Genomic DNA, 16,262 nt, shown 5'->3' on the forward strand with positions numbered 1-16,262 from the left:
CTTGAACATTCACACAGTATTTAAAAAAAGAGAGAAGAAAAAGAAAGAAAAAAAAAAGAAAAAGGAACTGTGATCAAAATATACAAGAATTCTGTGATGCCATGAAGAGGCAAAATTGGTGAAGGCTGGAGATGTGGGCTAATAAAATGGAAAAACTCTTCATTGTAATAATAACAGAAAAATTTCCAAACCTTCAGAATGAGATGGACAACCAAATACAGGATGCATTCAGAACCCCAAATAGACAAGATTTAAAAAAGTCTCTTCACAACACATTATAATTAAAATGCCTAGGATACAATTTTTAAAACCTCAAGGGACATCAGGTCACATCAGGTCACTTTTAGAGGCAAGCCAATCAGAATAACTTATGATTTCTTAGCACAAACTCTACAAGCCAGGTGGGTTCAGAACAATGTGTTCCAATCCCTGAAAGAAAATAACTGTTAATAAAACAGTTATATCCAGCAAAGGTATTATTCAAAATCAAGATGAAATAAACATTCCAAGAAGCCAGACATGGTGGCACACACCTGTAATTCCAGCAGCTTGGGAGGCCGAGGCAGGAGGATCAAAAGTTGGAAGTCAGCCTGAGGAACTTAGCAAGACCCTGTCTTAAAATAAAAAAAATAAAAATAAAAAAGGCTCTGGTAGTGGGCTCAGTGGTTAAGTGCTCTCCCACAAAAAAAAGAAAGAAAAACAAACAAACAAACAAACACCACCTTAAAAGATAAGCAGAAACTAAAAGAATCCATGACTACTAAACTGGTACTATAGAACCTACTCAAAGAAATACTGCATGTGGCTGGAGTTGTGGCTCAGTGTTAGAGGGCTTGCCTAGTATGTGTGAGGCATCAGTTTTAATCCTCAGCACCATATAAAAACAAATAAATTAAATAAAGATATTGTGTCCATCTATAAGTAAAAAAAAAATTAAAAGAAATACTGCATATGATAGAAATAAAAACAAACCCTGGCACTCACAAATAAACAAATCTCATTTGAAGAGTAGCTAAGCAAATGAGAAACAGGACCAAATTAAATGTGATAAATAAACCAAAGTGGCACGAATTAATAAACCTCTCTCCATAATAATATCGAATGTAAATGGTCTCAACTTTCCAATTAAAAGACATAGCCTGGTAGAATAAATTAAAAGAAGACCCAATTTTATGTTGTTTGCAATAGATACACCTTAGAGGCTAAGGCAGCCATAGGCTAAAAGTAAAAGGATAGGGGCTGGGATTGTGGCTCAGCAGTAGAGTGCTTGCCTCACATGTGCAAGGCCCTGGGTTCGATCCTCAGCACCACGTAAAAATAAATAAATAAAATAAAGGTATTGTTTTAATAAAAAGTGAAAGGATAGATATTAATATGGAGCTTGAAAACAAGCAGGACTGGCTATTCTCATATCCAGCAAAGCAGATTTTCACACCAAAATTAATCAGAAGAGATTAATTTCACATTCATAAAGGGAACAATTCAACAAGAAGATATAATGATAGTAAATATTTATGCCCCAAATATGGTTGCAATTAAGTACATTAAAAAATAACACTACTCAAATTAAAAGCCTTAGATAGATTCCAATACAATAATCCTGGGTTATTTCAACATACCTGATAGGTCTTCCAGATATAAACTTGGTAAAAACTCTTTGGTCCTGAAAAATATTATAAATCAAGTGGACCTACATACATCTAAGGAATATTTCATCCAATGACAGCTAAATACAGTTTCTTCTTAGTGGCTCATAGAATCTATTCCAAAATGGACCACATTTTAGGCCACAAAGCAACTCCTAGCATATACAAAAAAATTGCTATAATTCCTTGCATTTTATCAGATCTTAATGAAATTAGAAATCAACATAACAAAACCCTACAGAAATTATATTAGCACATAGAGATTGAACAATAGCCCCCCTTTAAAATTATTTCTTTTTGTACCAGGGATTTAACTCAGGGGCACTTGACCACTCACTCACATCCCCAGTGAGACCCTGTATTTTATTTAGATACAGGGTCTCATTGAGTTGCTTAACACCTTGCTTTTGCTGAGGCTAGCTTTGAACTTATGATCCTCCTGCCTCAGCCTCCTGAGCCACTGGGATTACAGGTGTGCACCATTGCACCTGGCTGAACAATCACTCTTTTGAACAATGAATGGGTGATAGAAGAGATCAAGGGAGAAATCAAATATTCTTAGACTCAAATGAGAATAGTGATACAATATACCAGAACCTCTGGGACACTATGGAGGCAAGTTTATAGCTATGAATGCCTACATAAGAAAATCAGAAAGGGGGCTGGGGCTGTAGTTCAGAGGTAGAGCATTTGTCTAGGATGTGTGAGGCCCGGGTTCGATCCTCAGCACCACATAAAAATAAATAAATAAAATAAAGGTCTATCTACAACTAAGAAAATATTAAAAAAAAAAAAAAAAGAAAACCAGAGAGATCCCAAATAAATAACCTAAACATGATTCCCAAGGTCTTTGAAAAAGAACAAAGCGAGTCCAAAACTAGTAGAAAAAAAGGAAATAATTAGGGCTGGGGCTGGGGTTCTATGGTAGTGCACTTGCCTGGCATGTGTGAGGCACTGGGTTCGATTCTCAGCACTACATTTATTTATAAATAAAGGTATTGTGCCCACCTACAACTAAAAAATATTTTTAAAATAAAAAATAAAAAGCTTTCCAACAAAGAAAAAAACCAGGACCAGATGGATTCTCACTTGAATCCTACCAAACCTTTAAAGAAGAACTAATCAAATTATTCCATGAAATAGAAAGGGATGGAACACTTCCAAATTCATTCTATGAGACTATTATGACACTCACACCAAAAACAAAAAAAAAGACAAGGAGGAAAGAAAACTACAAACCAATATCCCTGATGAACTTAGATGCAAAAATACTTAATATTAGCAAATCATGTTCAACAACATATAAAGAAGAATGTACACCATGACCAAGTTGGTTTTATTCCAGAGATGCAAGGATGGTTTAATATAAGCAAATCAATAAATGCAATTCATCATATTAACAGAATTAAGGACAAAAAAATCACTTAGTAATCTTAATAGATGCAAAGAAGGTATTCATCAAAATTCAGCACCCGATCATGATAAAAAAAAAATCAAAGAAATTAAGGAAAGAAGGAACTTACCTGAACATCATAAAGGCTGTATATGAAAAACCCAAAGCCAACCTCATAGTAGATGGGGAAAACCCAAAAACATTTCCTTTAAAATTTGGGATAAGACAAGGATGTTCACTCTCATCACTCCTATTTAATATAGTGCTAGAAATTCTAGCCAGAGTTATTAGGCAAGAGAAGGAAACAGAAAGGATACAAAAATAGGAAAGGAAGAAGTCAAATCATCACTGTTTGCAGATGATATGATCCTATATTTAGAAGATCCAAAAAACTCCACCAAAAGACTGCTGGAGCTAATAAACAAATTTGGCAAAGTAACAGGTTACAAAATTAACACAAAAATCAATAGCTTTCCTGTATACCAATTACAAATCCACTGAGAAAGAAATCAATAAAGAGGTGGGACCTTTAAGAGTCGATTAGGGGGCTGGGGATGTTCAGCAGTAGAAGTAGTGCCTAGCATGCATGAGGCCTCGAGTTCAATCTCCAATACCAAATGCAAAGAAATGATTGGTTAGATCACAAGAGCTCCACCACTGGGCAGGGTTGGGGCTTTTATAAAAGGGTGAATTCAGCCCTCTCTTGCCCTTATGCCTTTTGGTGACTGTATCGCAGATCAGCTAAATCACAGTCTGAGAACTGACAAGACTTCCAGGTGATTCCTATATACTTTAGTTTGAGAGGCCTGAAATTGTGTGCTTTCCACATTTCTACCTGGAATAATGTGGACACAAAGAAACCATATTGATGATCCAAGGGCAACGTTAAGAAACCCTTTAACTGATGCAAATTGCTTTTAAGTGTCAATCAATAAATAGTTAATTCTCTGTGGTCAAAAAAAGCTAATAACCTTCTAAAAAGGATTATCTCTGGAAACACTTATGAAATCATAAAGAAAGTCTCTTAGGATTCCTTTTGTTTTAAATATAAAGCCAGAAAAGTAACTGGGGGGTGTAGCTCAATACTAATGTGAAGTGTGTCAAGAAATACTTGGGCTGGGGATGTGGCTCAAGCGGTAGCGCGCTCCCCTAGCATGCGTGGGGCCCAGGTTCGATCCTCAGCAGCACCACATACCAACAAAGATGTTGTGTCCGCCGAGAACTAAGAAAAAATAAATAAATGTTAAAATTCTCTCTCTGTCCCCCTCTCTTTAAAAAAAAGAAAAGAAATACTATTTGTGTAGTGCTTTATAGTCAAATGGTAATTTTTTTGTCTCTTGGAATGATCATAGGAGTTTATTACTGGGATTCAAGGACATATGACCAATAGCAGCAATAAGATTTAAATAGTGGGCTGGGGTTGTGGCTCAGAGGTAGGGTACTTGTCTAGCATGCATGAGGCATTGGATAAAAAAATAATCCTTAGCACCACATAAAAATGAAATAAAGGTATTTAAAAAATATTTAAATATTTCCTTTGCCTTTTATTTATTTGCAAGCTTGTTTCACTATATTAAGACAATAGAATGTAGGCAAATACCATAATGTGTGGGGTGGTAAAGCAGTACTTCTTTGTATCCTCTCCTCCCCAGGATACAAAGAAGTACTGTTTATCAGTTCCTGGAGACAGACTTGGAGTGATTACAGGGAGAAACCACAGATTATACTTGGGAAATGTTGGCTGAATCACACGTTTTATTCTTGAAAGACTTTTATAGGTTGTTTTGTGGGGTTGTGGTGAGGGGATCTGTACTCTATCAGAGTTACTTCTTTTCCCAAGTAGAAAACCAAAATCATTGTGAACTGAATATATATGATTCTAGCTGAAATAACACCATAAGGCTTTAGAACTGATTTAAGGATGTATTTATTTTACAAGATACAAATGTTTAATATTTAATAGGAATTAAAGTGCTTAATTTTACAGTATTTTCAATTATCTGCCTTTATGACCAAATATACATATGTTACACAATATATACACTTTGCAAATATTTTACATTCATATAGCTAGAAAAGAAAACTTGTATACACTTTTTCACATTAGAGTCAATGGTAAAATTCTGATAACAGACCTTTTCAATCTTTGTCACCAAATCAAAAGAAAAATCCAGATAATATTTTCAAATATCAGTCAACTGACACTCACAAGATGAAATGCTAGTCTGGCTTTTAAAAAGTTTTATATACACACACGATTGTTTTGCTAATGAAGACTCCCCCATTGATACATTCCAATATCCATATACTATGTAATATTTAATGTAATTGTGACCCTAATGGTCCCCACAGATTATTGTTTTTTCCCAAACCTATATTTCATTCTATATGTTTAGTATTCACTTATTAAAATATACTAAGAGGTTTTTTTGATTTAATTTTTCACTAAATCTACCACAATGAATTTTAGGAAAAGGGATGACCCTCATATAACTCTCAGTGACTCCAACAAGTAAACTGTCTCGTTGAAGTCATGTGCTATTTCAGCTCAAAACAGGAAAGACTGCATTCTCACAGGTGCTCAGTCCAGAAAGTAAAAGATTATAAATTAATTTAGAGGGATGTTTTGCCTTAGCAAAAGTACAAAAAATATTCTAAGAGAATGAAACTATTTTTAAAAAAACCTAAAGGAAAACAATAACAAGAAGATACCATAGTCTATAATTTAGAGGCCACGGTCAAAGCCTGGGTGCAATGAATCACATCAGCATGCAAAAACATAGATTTGTAATTTATGGTTTATATTCCTTCTGCAGCTTAAGTATTTTTCTCTTAACACACTTTGCTCTGATCTGGAGACTATCTACCTGTGTTCATTCTTATTTGTTTCAATTTCTCATCTTATTCATCTCTACCAAATCTGTAAAGAAAGCAAAGTTACCTTCCCATGACTCAACATGTTGATTCAGGGGCATGTATGAGAATGAATTATATATTCAAAATCCATGTAAACAACTTGTTAAAATATTTCAACTATTAAAATTTCTTTCCTATGGAAAGAGAATTGAAAACCAATAAGTTTTACATATGTACATACAATAGAAATTCACAAAAAGGATTTTTAAAGAAGACCTAGTGGTCTTTCTACTTAATCATAATCTCTAAATCTAGAGAAGCTATAGTAGACAGTAGTATGAAAATAAAAAGTAGCTTGAATCTAATAAAACTGAGTAAGAATGAAGAAGTAACATGATCCACTATAGATGTCAACACAGTCCTAAGAATAGGAACTGGCTAGCCATATAGTCCTTATATTAATACATTCTTGTAGATTACAAAATTTATTAATGAAAACATTGATATTCTTGCCTTTGAAATTTTAGCTTATAAATACCATGTGCTTAATCTTAGACCCACTAACATGAACATTATGTGATGCAGGAAATTTTAATTCTCCTCTAATAGAGCACTATAGCAAGGATACTTACCAAAAAAAAAAAAAGACCTTTGTTCCTTAAAATGTACTTATGTATTTGCTCCTGTTGGTGTCTATTCCTCAGAATATATCCATTGCCGAAAGATCCGTTTAGAGATATATCACAGACAGTATGCTTAAGAACAACTTAAGGCTTTGGATACAAATGAACAAGATCTAATGTTTGAAGGTAGGGAACCCACCTTGTCTCCATAGAGATAAGAAAAAGTAAAACAGAATCATGAACTTCCACATGGATTTTTGAGAAAAGGTTTTTAGAAGGCATCAATGAATCTATAACAACCCTGCAGTACCATGGAGTTTATAGATTTCTTTATATATTTATGACAGAACAAGTGCTCTTTTAAAAAAAATACACAGGGTGCATTTAAAAGATGAATTTCTATAAAAAGTTTGGTAATTTAAAAAAATTGGAGTGGGTTGCCCAGTCAAGGTAACCTGTATATTAATTAATGGAAAACAAAATATAGCTTAATAATATAATACATATATGTGCTTTACTTGTTTCACTTTCCACACTCTTTGAGAAAGTAAAAATGATTTTGATAGCATTCGAATCCAAGAAATGATGCCCACCCCTTCCCCACCATTTACCTCCTCAGTACTCAGCAATTAGAATTATACTACATAGGAAGTCAATCTTCTATATGCTTGTGACTAGGGGTCTTCATACTAAACTTTCAATATAAAACCATATCTGGAGAGTTTATTGCTTGCATATAAGCTGGCATTACAGATGCCATTATTATGAAAGTGGCTGGCACTTTTCATTATTGAGCTCCACTTAAAACCTTGATAAAAGTCTCACACTTATCAAATGGTAGACTTTCAACAAAAGCAAAATTTAAGTGTTTTAAAAGCTGGAATGTTTTCTAATGAATATAGTTTTATCAAAGAAGTATTTTTAACTTTAGAAGAAGGGCACTTAACAAGATGACTTTGGAAAGCACCAAATTAGACAATGACCATCAAAACCCATTTGGAATGTTGATTTTAATAGGAAAGTTTCTTTCTTTTTTTTTTTTTAAGGTTCAGTTTGTCATGACTGCTCACACCAGTTGCTCTTTAACAACCTCCTCAAGGTCTCTTAGTTGAGCAGCTAAGAGTATTTTACCTTTCTCCAAGTAAATGTGTGATTCTTTAAAGAGACACAAATGAGTGAGGCTGCTACCCTGCATCTCTTCGTGCTTGACTGACTGAAGATTTTGGGATGAAAAGTGAAGATGATGACTAGGTAACCAGAAATTTCCTTCTAGTTCTGATATTTCTCCAAAAAAAAAAAAAAGTGAAGAGAGTGACTACTAAAAGCATGGCAATAATACTCTTTGTGAGTATTCTTTCCATAACCTAAGTTAGACAACACTGAATGTGTTCATGTTACTTTTATTCTAAAAGGACTTATTGGTAGGAAAAAATTGAGTTGTTTGGCTGCTCAAATAATTTTCAAAAATAATCTGACTCATAAGTTGTCTAGTTGCCATATATATATCCAATGATCTATTCACATTTACAAGCGAATAGATCATTGGATATATATATATATGCTCTGATAATCATTCTATACTTTTATTGCTTCTCTTTTCTTGAGATTAAGAAAACCAAAGTATTATCTATAGCTGTAATTTTCTCCATAACCATCCTGGACCCGTTTTTCTTTCTTATACACATACCACAGCTGGCAGCTAGGAAAGAGAAGCAATGTACATTTTCTTTCAGTTTGGCCCTGATTTAATAGGGTACAAGAAGCTATCTTTTTCTCTTTGTGGTTCTAAGTATTTGGTTTAAAGTTAATGATCATGGCTGGTATTCCTTTCATGGAGGAAAGGAACCTAATTATGTCAGCCATAATTGGTTCATTTACTCCTTTGGAGTGGTGGGAAAAAAAAAATCTTAAGACATATTTCTTAAAGCAAAAGGGCCTGAAATAAATAGCAGTTTCAAACTGAGTAAATGTAGATATTTACTCATTGTCTACATTTAAGATGTAGTCCTTACAGACTGAGGATAGTAAATTTCTAGCAGATTGGTGTATAAAAAGTGATAATGCTTGAGTTATGATAGTGTAAAAGGAAATGAAAAACTGAGGTTGAGAAAAGAATTAAATAAGCAACTCCATGTGAGATTTTAATCACCAGTAAAATAGAAAAGAAGAGCAGCAGCCTTAATGAAAAAGAATTGCAATCTATTAAAATTCCACAGAGGATAAAAGGGGGAAAAATTCTCCTATTCTTTAATCATTTGTACCTCCTGAAAACCTGCCATTAAAATATTGCTTTTTGAATCTTGTCCTCCCCACCCCCTGCTCGTCTCTGGGGAGGTGTGTGCATAAACTTCCTTTACTATCTTTCAACCCCTGCCCCCAAACATAGGCTATCGTGTGTGAATTTTGTTTCACATCTGACCAAGGAATAGGCCCACAGAGTTATCTTAAGTGTTCATCAGATATAGTCCTTATTCAACCATGCATAACAGTCACATGGAAAAAGGAAACAATGACAAAAAATGCAGTTTCCACATGTCCCAGGTTCTCCGTAAGGTCAGGTGTCTTCTATAGTTCAAGTTTTGGTGAAGATTTTTGCACACGCTGATGTTAATTACTACAACAGTTATATTTTTGTAAAAGGCAAATTAACCCGTATGACTTTGACCATCCCAGTGACTAAAATGCACTTTAATTTCAGAATAATCAAGACTGAAACATTAACTAAACCCTCATCTTATATTTAAATAGGTATTAATAGCACCTTCTAAGAGAGGCACTGTTTTAAATAGGCACAGAACAAAAACAAACAAACAAACAAAACCAAAAAAACTCTAAAAATACTGTTGGAATTCACTAATTTGCCCCATGCCACTTATGCTTTTTCTTATAAAAATATCAACACCCTTAGTTGCCAATCAGTTAAACATAAATCACCCAAAACATTTAAGTTTAGAACACTGCTCAATTCCAAGATAAAACATGCTTTTTATTTTAAAAATAAATTAGAGATGAATATGAACCTAAAGCTGAAGAGAAAAGCATGTATAGTATATATATTTATATTTAATACTATATACAGATAATTGCTATATACTTTATTCTGAAGAGTATTTCTACAAAAACAAGTATTGTCTTTTAAGTCAAAAGGTTGAACACCAATAATTTGTCCTTTTTCTTTTGTTTTAAAAGAACATATATCATTTATGCAGCTTGAGATTTATAAACTAAATAAGTTAATATTAATAGCTAAACTGTCCCTGTATTTATCACCATGGATCTATTTTGGCAACACGGAGGTATATCTTTTAAACTGTTACAGATCCTACATGTGAAAGAGAAGACATTGAGGGATTTTTTTAAATGAAAGTGGCCCATTCTAACCTGGTAGTGATACAATCAACTGACACCATTTTCTTCAAGACAAAAAGCACATATTCTAGTTCATAAAAACTCCATTTTTCACATTATTTCAAAACTTTACCGGGAGAATGGCTCTGCAAATTAATTTTACTAAGAGTACACAAATGGGAAAACAATCCCCAACAGGTGGCATTGATGAGCCTATAGTTTTCAACGTAAAGTGCTAAGAGGTGAGGAAGAAGAGCTGGGGATATCTGGAGCAGAACGTCTTGCTTGAGACCCCACGCTGCAGCTGATCCGACAGTTCAACATTCTGATTTTTTCTTAGGTTCAGGATGATCGTCCAAAGTGGCTTGGTGCTCATTTGGACCATCTGGTGTCTCACCTGTGACAGCTAAAAGAATGATTTTCAGCCACTTCTGTTTCAGTTCCTCACTGTCTGCAGCAAAGCTGTGCACAGACTTGGACTGAGTCAGTTTGAAACTGTGCGGCAGGTCTGCACTCCTTGGCATTTCATCCACGATGTAGCCCAGGAGTGGAATGGTAGCTTGGGCTTTGACATCCTGCGTAAAGAACATTGCACGAGGGAGAGAGCTGTTAGTCTGTTGTGGGTGGCCCTTGTTCCTACAAAACCTCTTTTGCTACTACTGCCCAACCCAGATTCACTCTGAGTGCTCCATGGGCAGAGGGGGTGGTTCCAATGCCCGGACATGAGGCTGATGGAGTTGGCTGAGTGAATGCATGAATGAGAGCCAGCACCCAAATTGGCCAGGACCCACTGATGCCATTACCTCCTTTCTGAGGGAGCTCATTCAGTGCTCTACTTAGTGGTACTTGGGATTTAACCCAGGGATGCTTTACCACTGAGCTACATCCCCAGCCCTTTTTATTTTGAGATAGGGTCTCTTTACATTGCTGAGGGCCTTGCTAAGTTACTGAGGCAGGCCTCAAATTTGTGATCCTCCTTTCTTAGCCTGACAAGTCACTAGGATTACAGGTGGACGCCACCAAGCCCAGCTCAACTTTTCTTAATGTTTCCTATCATTAAAAAGGTGTGCTCTCCCCTTTTACTTTTCCCTCTGCTTTCCTTTCTCCTCCTCATGTTCTTTCCTAACTCAATTTACCTTTTCTCAAACCCACTGAATAGGAATGAGCAAAGGAAGGGGATAAATGATTCACAGGGTGAAGAAAATAGCAACTACAAAATTTATCATTTTAAACAACAAACTTAAGTTATTAATTCTTTTTCTTTTTTGGTATTGGGGATTGAACCCAGGGGCACTCAATCACTGAGCCACATCCCCAATCTGTTTTTGTATTTTATTTAGAGACAGAGTCTCAGTGAGTTGCTTAGGGCCTTGCCAAGTTGTTGAGCCTGGCTTTGAACTTGCGATCTGCCTGCCTCAGCCTCCTGAGCCACTGCAATTACAGATGTGCACCACCACATCCCACCTATTTTTCAATTTTAAGGAGACACAATGACAGCCCAAGCTCTTTTGTTCTAGGGAGGAGCAATGGCAGGATTGAGTTCACTGTCCACATGTCTCCCTCTGTCCCTGGGGGCATCTTGCCTTCAAGCAGATGTGGTTTAGTTACCTGGGGGGCACCGTACATGTACAGCACAAGAGGGTCTTGCTTGGGGATCACACACCAAGCTTTCTGCCAAGGTTTTGTTTTCTCCATGTACTGAAGAAAGCTGCACACCACACTGTTTCCAGATACTTCTGCAGATTCAATCTAGAGCAATTATGATGGGCAGAAAGAATAAACAAAATAAAATCGAAGTAATTCAACTTAGGGAAAATACTCAAAGAATATGTATTCGTATAAAATGTCTTCTAGAATTGTCCAAAAAAGATTAGTTTGCAATTACATTTGAAACTCTGTCACTAACATGGAAAAATACTTAGGTCAACTCTAACTCTTACTAGAAATCTATATTTATCTATCTATTTATTTTTACATGAGCTCTCATTATTATTATTATTATTTGCATTACAATTTTTAATTTTTAATCTTTATTTCCATTACAATTCTTAATACACCTATATACCACAATTTATCATATCTCTGTATACAAGATGACACAGCCACATCAATGTTTATAGCAGCACAATTCACAATAGCTAAACTATGGAGCCAACCTAGATGTCCTTCAATGGATGAATGGATTAAAAATGTGGTATTTATACACAATGGAATATTACTCAGCACTAAAAAATAATAAAATCATGGCATTTTCAGGGAAATGGATGGCATTAGAGTAGAACTCAAATTTAAATAAACATGTATTGACTGCTTTTTAAAGGCAGTTTCCTCTGCTTGATACATGTATTTAATTTAATCATCATATCAACATTGAGAAGTTAGTACTTTCATTATCTCTGAAGCTCAGCTTTTTTTTTCCATCAGGGATTGAACTCAGGGGCACTCAACAACCAAGCACATCCACATCCCTTTTTTGAATTTTATTTAGAGACAAGGTTTCATTGAGTTGCTTAGGGCCTCACCATTGCTGAGACTGGCTTTGAACTCTCAATCCTCCTGTCTCAGCCTCCTATGCCTCTGGGATTATAGGTGTGAGCCACAGTGCCCAGCTAGAAGCTCAGCATTTTTAAACAGTTTCCCCAAGAGCACACATTTAGGAATTTGTGTGCTAGAATTTTAGCCCAGTACGAATCCAAACTATGAACTTTGAGCCACAATACTCCAACAATGCATAAATGCAATAGCAAAAAGCTAAAAACTGATCAATTGTCCTAGTACCTGAGATAATTTAAAATATTTCATTGTGACAAATTTTTGAAAAGTCATTTTATAGTTTTCTGCTTTGCTTTTAATATATTAATTACTGTCAAGAAAGGAAATAAAACCATTTAACTAAATTTTTATTTTACACTTTTATTTCTATTATTATTATTATTATTATTTTGGTATCGGGAATTGAACTCAGGGATACTCAACCACTGAGCCACATCCCCAGCTCTATTTTGTATTTTATTTAGAGACAGGGTCTGAGTTGCTGAGCACCTCACTTTTGCTGAGGGTAATTTAAACTCATGATCCTCTTGCCTCAGCCTCCCAAGCTGCTGGGATTACAGGTGTATGCCATTGAACCTGGCTTCTATTTTTATTTCTGAAATGGTGTGGTGCTACTCAGTTTTGTCACGGAATGTGAATGAGAGAGATAAGAGAATGCATACATACACTTAAATGTATACCAGAGAATTACTTTGTGTAGTGGTTAACAAACTCTGGCCAAAGGACCAGAGAGAAAATATTTCATTCTTTCCAAGCCAAGAGGCCATACCAAGTAACATAGATACATATGTGAAGAAAATAAACTTTCACAAATTTTCATTGACAAAATTTAAAATATTTAGTATGTACTTAAATTTTTTTTAAATGTGCGACTATTAATCAGAATGGAATTCTTCTGGGGAAGATAACATTTTTTTTCCCCCAAAGTGCTGATTTGTTACCAGGTGATACACATTTCTGTGTAAGAGTGAACATTAAGAAACTTTTATAGCAATTTGACTTTGTGATGATACCTAAGTGCATGCTTGTATATTTTTGTTGATCTGTGATGGTTTGGATATATAACTGATGCTTCATCACAGATAGTTTCTTGTGAAACTATCTGTGTTTAAGAGGAAACTATCTGTATTGGCAAATGACAACCTGCAAGTTAACTCCACCTGCTTTTGTATGGCCTACAAGATAACAGTAGTTTTTACAGATGAACATTTACAATCAACTTGATGATAAGAACACTAACTTTAGACTGCAATTAAATGAAATGTCATCTTCCCCCAGAGAATTATATTTTTCTTATTTGTAGACCCATATTACAAAACCTACATTTATAATATTTTTGAATTTTTATATCCAAACAATGGCTCAGCAGTGAAGAGGATAAGCTTGCAAATATAATAAATCAAATACATTGAATTTTTTCAACCTAATTTGTGGAAACTTATTTCTTTTTATTTTAAAAACACCCATTTAATATTCTTGGTCTGGCCTTTTGGTCTGCAAAGAATAAAATATTTTCTCTGACCCTTTTATGGAGAAGTTGACCACTGTTCCACAGCACACAACAGTCTAGCTGGGACAGTGTTAAGTCTCAGATGCATATATAATAAGTGCATGCATGCTTATCTCCTACTTATGGACTGCACATTGTATTTTGTTAAATGAATTAACCAAATAAGTAAATGATTTTTCCTCAGTATAAGGTTTTCTAGAAAACTAGCTACTGATTTTTTATTTCACAGAGACACCCTGAAACTCATCATTTAACACATGATCTGACTCATTATACTGTACCAGTTTCATGAGCTGCTATTAAGTGTTGGGGCTGAAGCTGTGTTCCTGGGGGTAAATGAAGAGTATCCTCCTCTCATTCTTGCCCAAGAAAGCAACATCTTGGTCTGCCATACAAGGAACACTTACATCCCATTAGGATTCAGAATTATATTTAGAATTTCAGCAAATAGGCCTATATTTTAACTTCAAACAGAGAATTTGGAGTTTAAGACCCTTTTTCAGTTAACCGAAATGACCTTTGTATATTTACCTCAATAAGCTCAATTAGCAGCTAATCAGTTATTCTTTAGAAGAATTTTTGTTAGTACCAGGGATTGAACCCAGGGTTGCTTAACAACTGAGCCACATCCTAGCCTTAAAAAACAAACAAACAAACAAACAAAAAACCCTTTTTAAAAAATTTTTAAAAATTATATATATATGTGTGTGTGTGTATACACACACATACATAATATATATATATATATAATTTTTATTTATATGTAATATATATATGCTTTATTTTGCTAAGTCCTTAGGGCCTTAAGTTGCTGAGGTTAGTCTGCAACTTGCAATCCTCCTGCCTCAGCCTCCTGATCCATAAGGATTATAAGTGTGTACTGCCTCTTTAAAAATTCTTGTTAAACCAAATCTCTAATTTTTGGATACATAGAATTTTGATCCTATTTCCAGGCTTCCCTGAACTTCCTGCCACAAAGGCCTTATAACATAAAGGCTTATATTATCTTTGACTGTGAACCCATTTCAGATATATAAGTTCTATTGAACATAAATTCACTTGAGACACTTCAGTAATACAGTTACCAGATTATGTCACTGGCTATTAAATGACTGTAATGAACTGGCTATTTATTTTAATACAATAAGTTGAAAGAGTTGTTCAGGTAAACAGTATTTTAATCTAAATTTGAAAATTTTCATGAAGTGGTTTTCAAAAGCCAATATGTTGAAATTGAAAGAAACGCTTTCCTATAAAGAAAAGATTCTATAATTTGAATGTTAGAAGACATGCAAACTAATACTCTAATATTTGGTTATAGCTACTATGTGCATGTCGGTTAACACAGCTCCTCTATCTGTCCAACCAAGTAAGTTCCTAAAAGTCAGCAAAAAGTTATCTTGCTTATTGTTACTCCAATTATTAAATACTAAGAGGAACAAAGTATATTACTTGTATTCCTCGTGGTTAAGAGAATTCTATGTTCCTGGCAGAAACACCTAAAAGATGTCCAACATTTAACATTTCATACCTCTAGAATTCCTTTCCTTTTCTTTTCTTCACTGTCTGTGAATCCACTTATTATTTGATAACAATCTTTACAGACTTTACTCAGTTTCCCACCATCATACTCAAGTTGAGCTTTGTAGTCAGAACACTTCCAGCAGACCACCTTAAATTTTGAAAAAAGGATAATGAAGAGTGAATAGTCGTCTTTAGAAGACAAGAAGGTTTAATCAATTATCAATTAATTATACATAATAATAAATAAAAAAAATCAAACACACAGGGAGGATTTTTGTTAAAACAACATCCACATAAACATTTGAAGTAAATATCAAGGTGTTGTAATCTGATGGGCTCTGCTTATCCTTTCTTCTTGACTTCCTGGAATAGGAGATCCGATCCCTGAAACCTTGGGTCCAGACCTTTATTTTTATACTTCTGGATAATTCATCCATGTCCTTAAAACTCATGATGTTCCCTACCCTGGGCTCTCTTCATATGGGGACTCCTCCCCTTTCAGCCTGTTCTTATAAATCCTATCACAAGAAATGGCCCAGCCACCCAACCAGTCATAAAAAGTAGGAAATATAGGAATCGTTCCCACCATCTTCCTACTACCTCACTCCATAAATTCACTATTTTAAGTTCTGCTGATTTTACCTTCTAAACCTTTCTTCAGTCTTATCTTTCGTATAATCACTCAAGTCTAAACTATCAGCAGGCTAGTTTGGACTACTTTTTATAGCCTCTTGACTAGTCCTCAAGGAATTCTTACTGGCTTTCAGGCCTCTACTCTTAAACCTCCAGGCTATTTTCCAAACAGCCAG

The 16,262-nt window shown here is 34.8% G+C and overlaps 1 protein-coding gene across 10 annotated transcripts in view; it reads right to left on the minus strand.

Annotated features, from left to right (window-relative positions):
- Positions 1 to 4,950: 4,950 nt before the first annotated feature.
- The window catches only part of Fgd4 (FYVE, RhoGEF and PH domain containing 4), a 200,284-nt gene continuing 188,972 nt past the window's right edge, over positions 4,951 to 16,262 (minus strand). For all 10 annotated transcript variants that reach the window (XM_040280817.2, XM_078014912.1, XM_078014914.1 and 7 more), the window contains 3 exons: positions 15,461 to 15,601; positions 11,475 to 11,615; positions 4,951 to 10,441 (listed from right to left, as the gene is read on the minus strand). In XM_040280817.2, the coding sequence (XP_040136751.2) occupies positions 10,184 to 10,441; positions 11,475 to 11,615; positions 15,461 to 15,601 (540 nt within the window). In that variant the 3' untranslated portion in view covers positions 4,951 to 10,183. The remainder of the gene's footprint in view (positions 10,442 to 11,474; positions 11,616 to 15,460; positions 15,602 to 16,262) is intronic.

This window comes from Ictidomys tridecemlineatus, chromosome 6, assembly GCF_052094955.1.
Source record: "Ictidomys tridecemlineatus isolate mIctTri1 chromosome 6, mIctTri1.hap1, whole genome shotgun sequence".
Taxonomy (NCBI): domain Eukaryota; kingdom Metazoa; phylum Chordata; class Mammalia; order Rodentia; family Sciuridae; genus Ictidomys; species Ictidomys tridecemlineatus.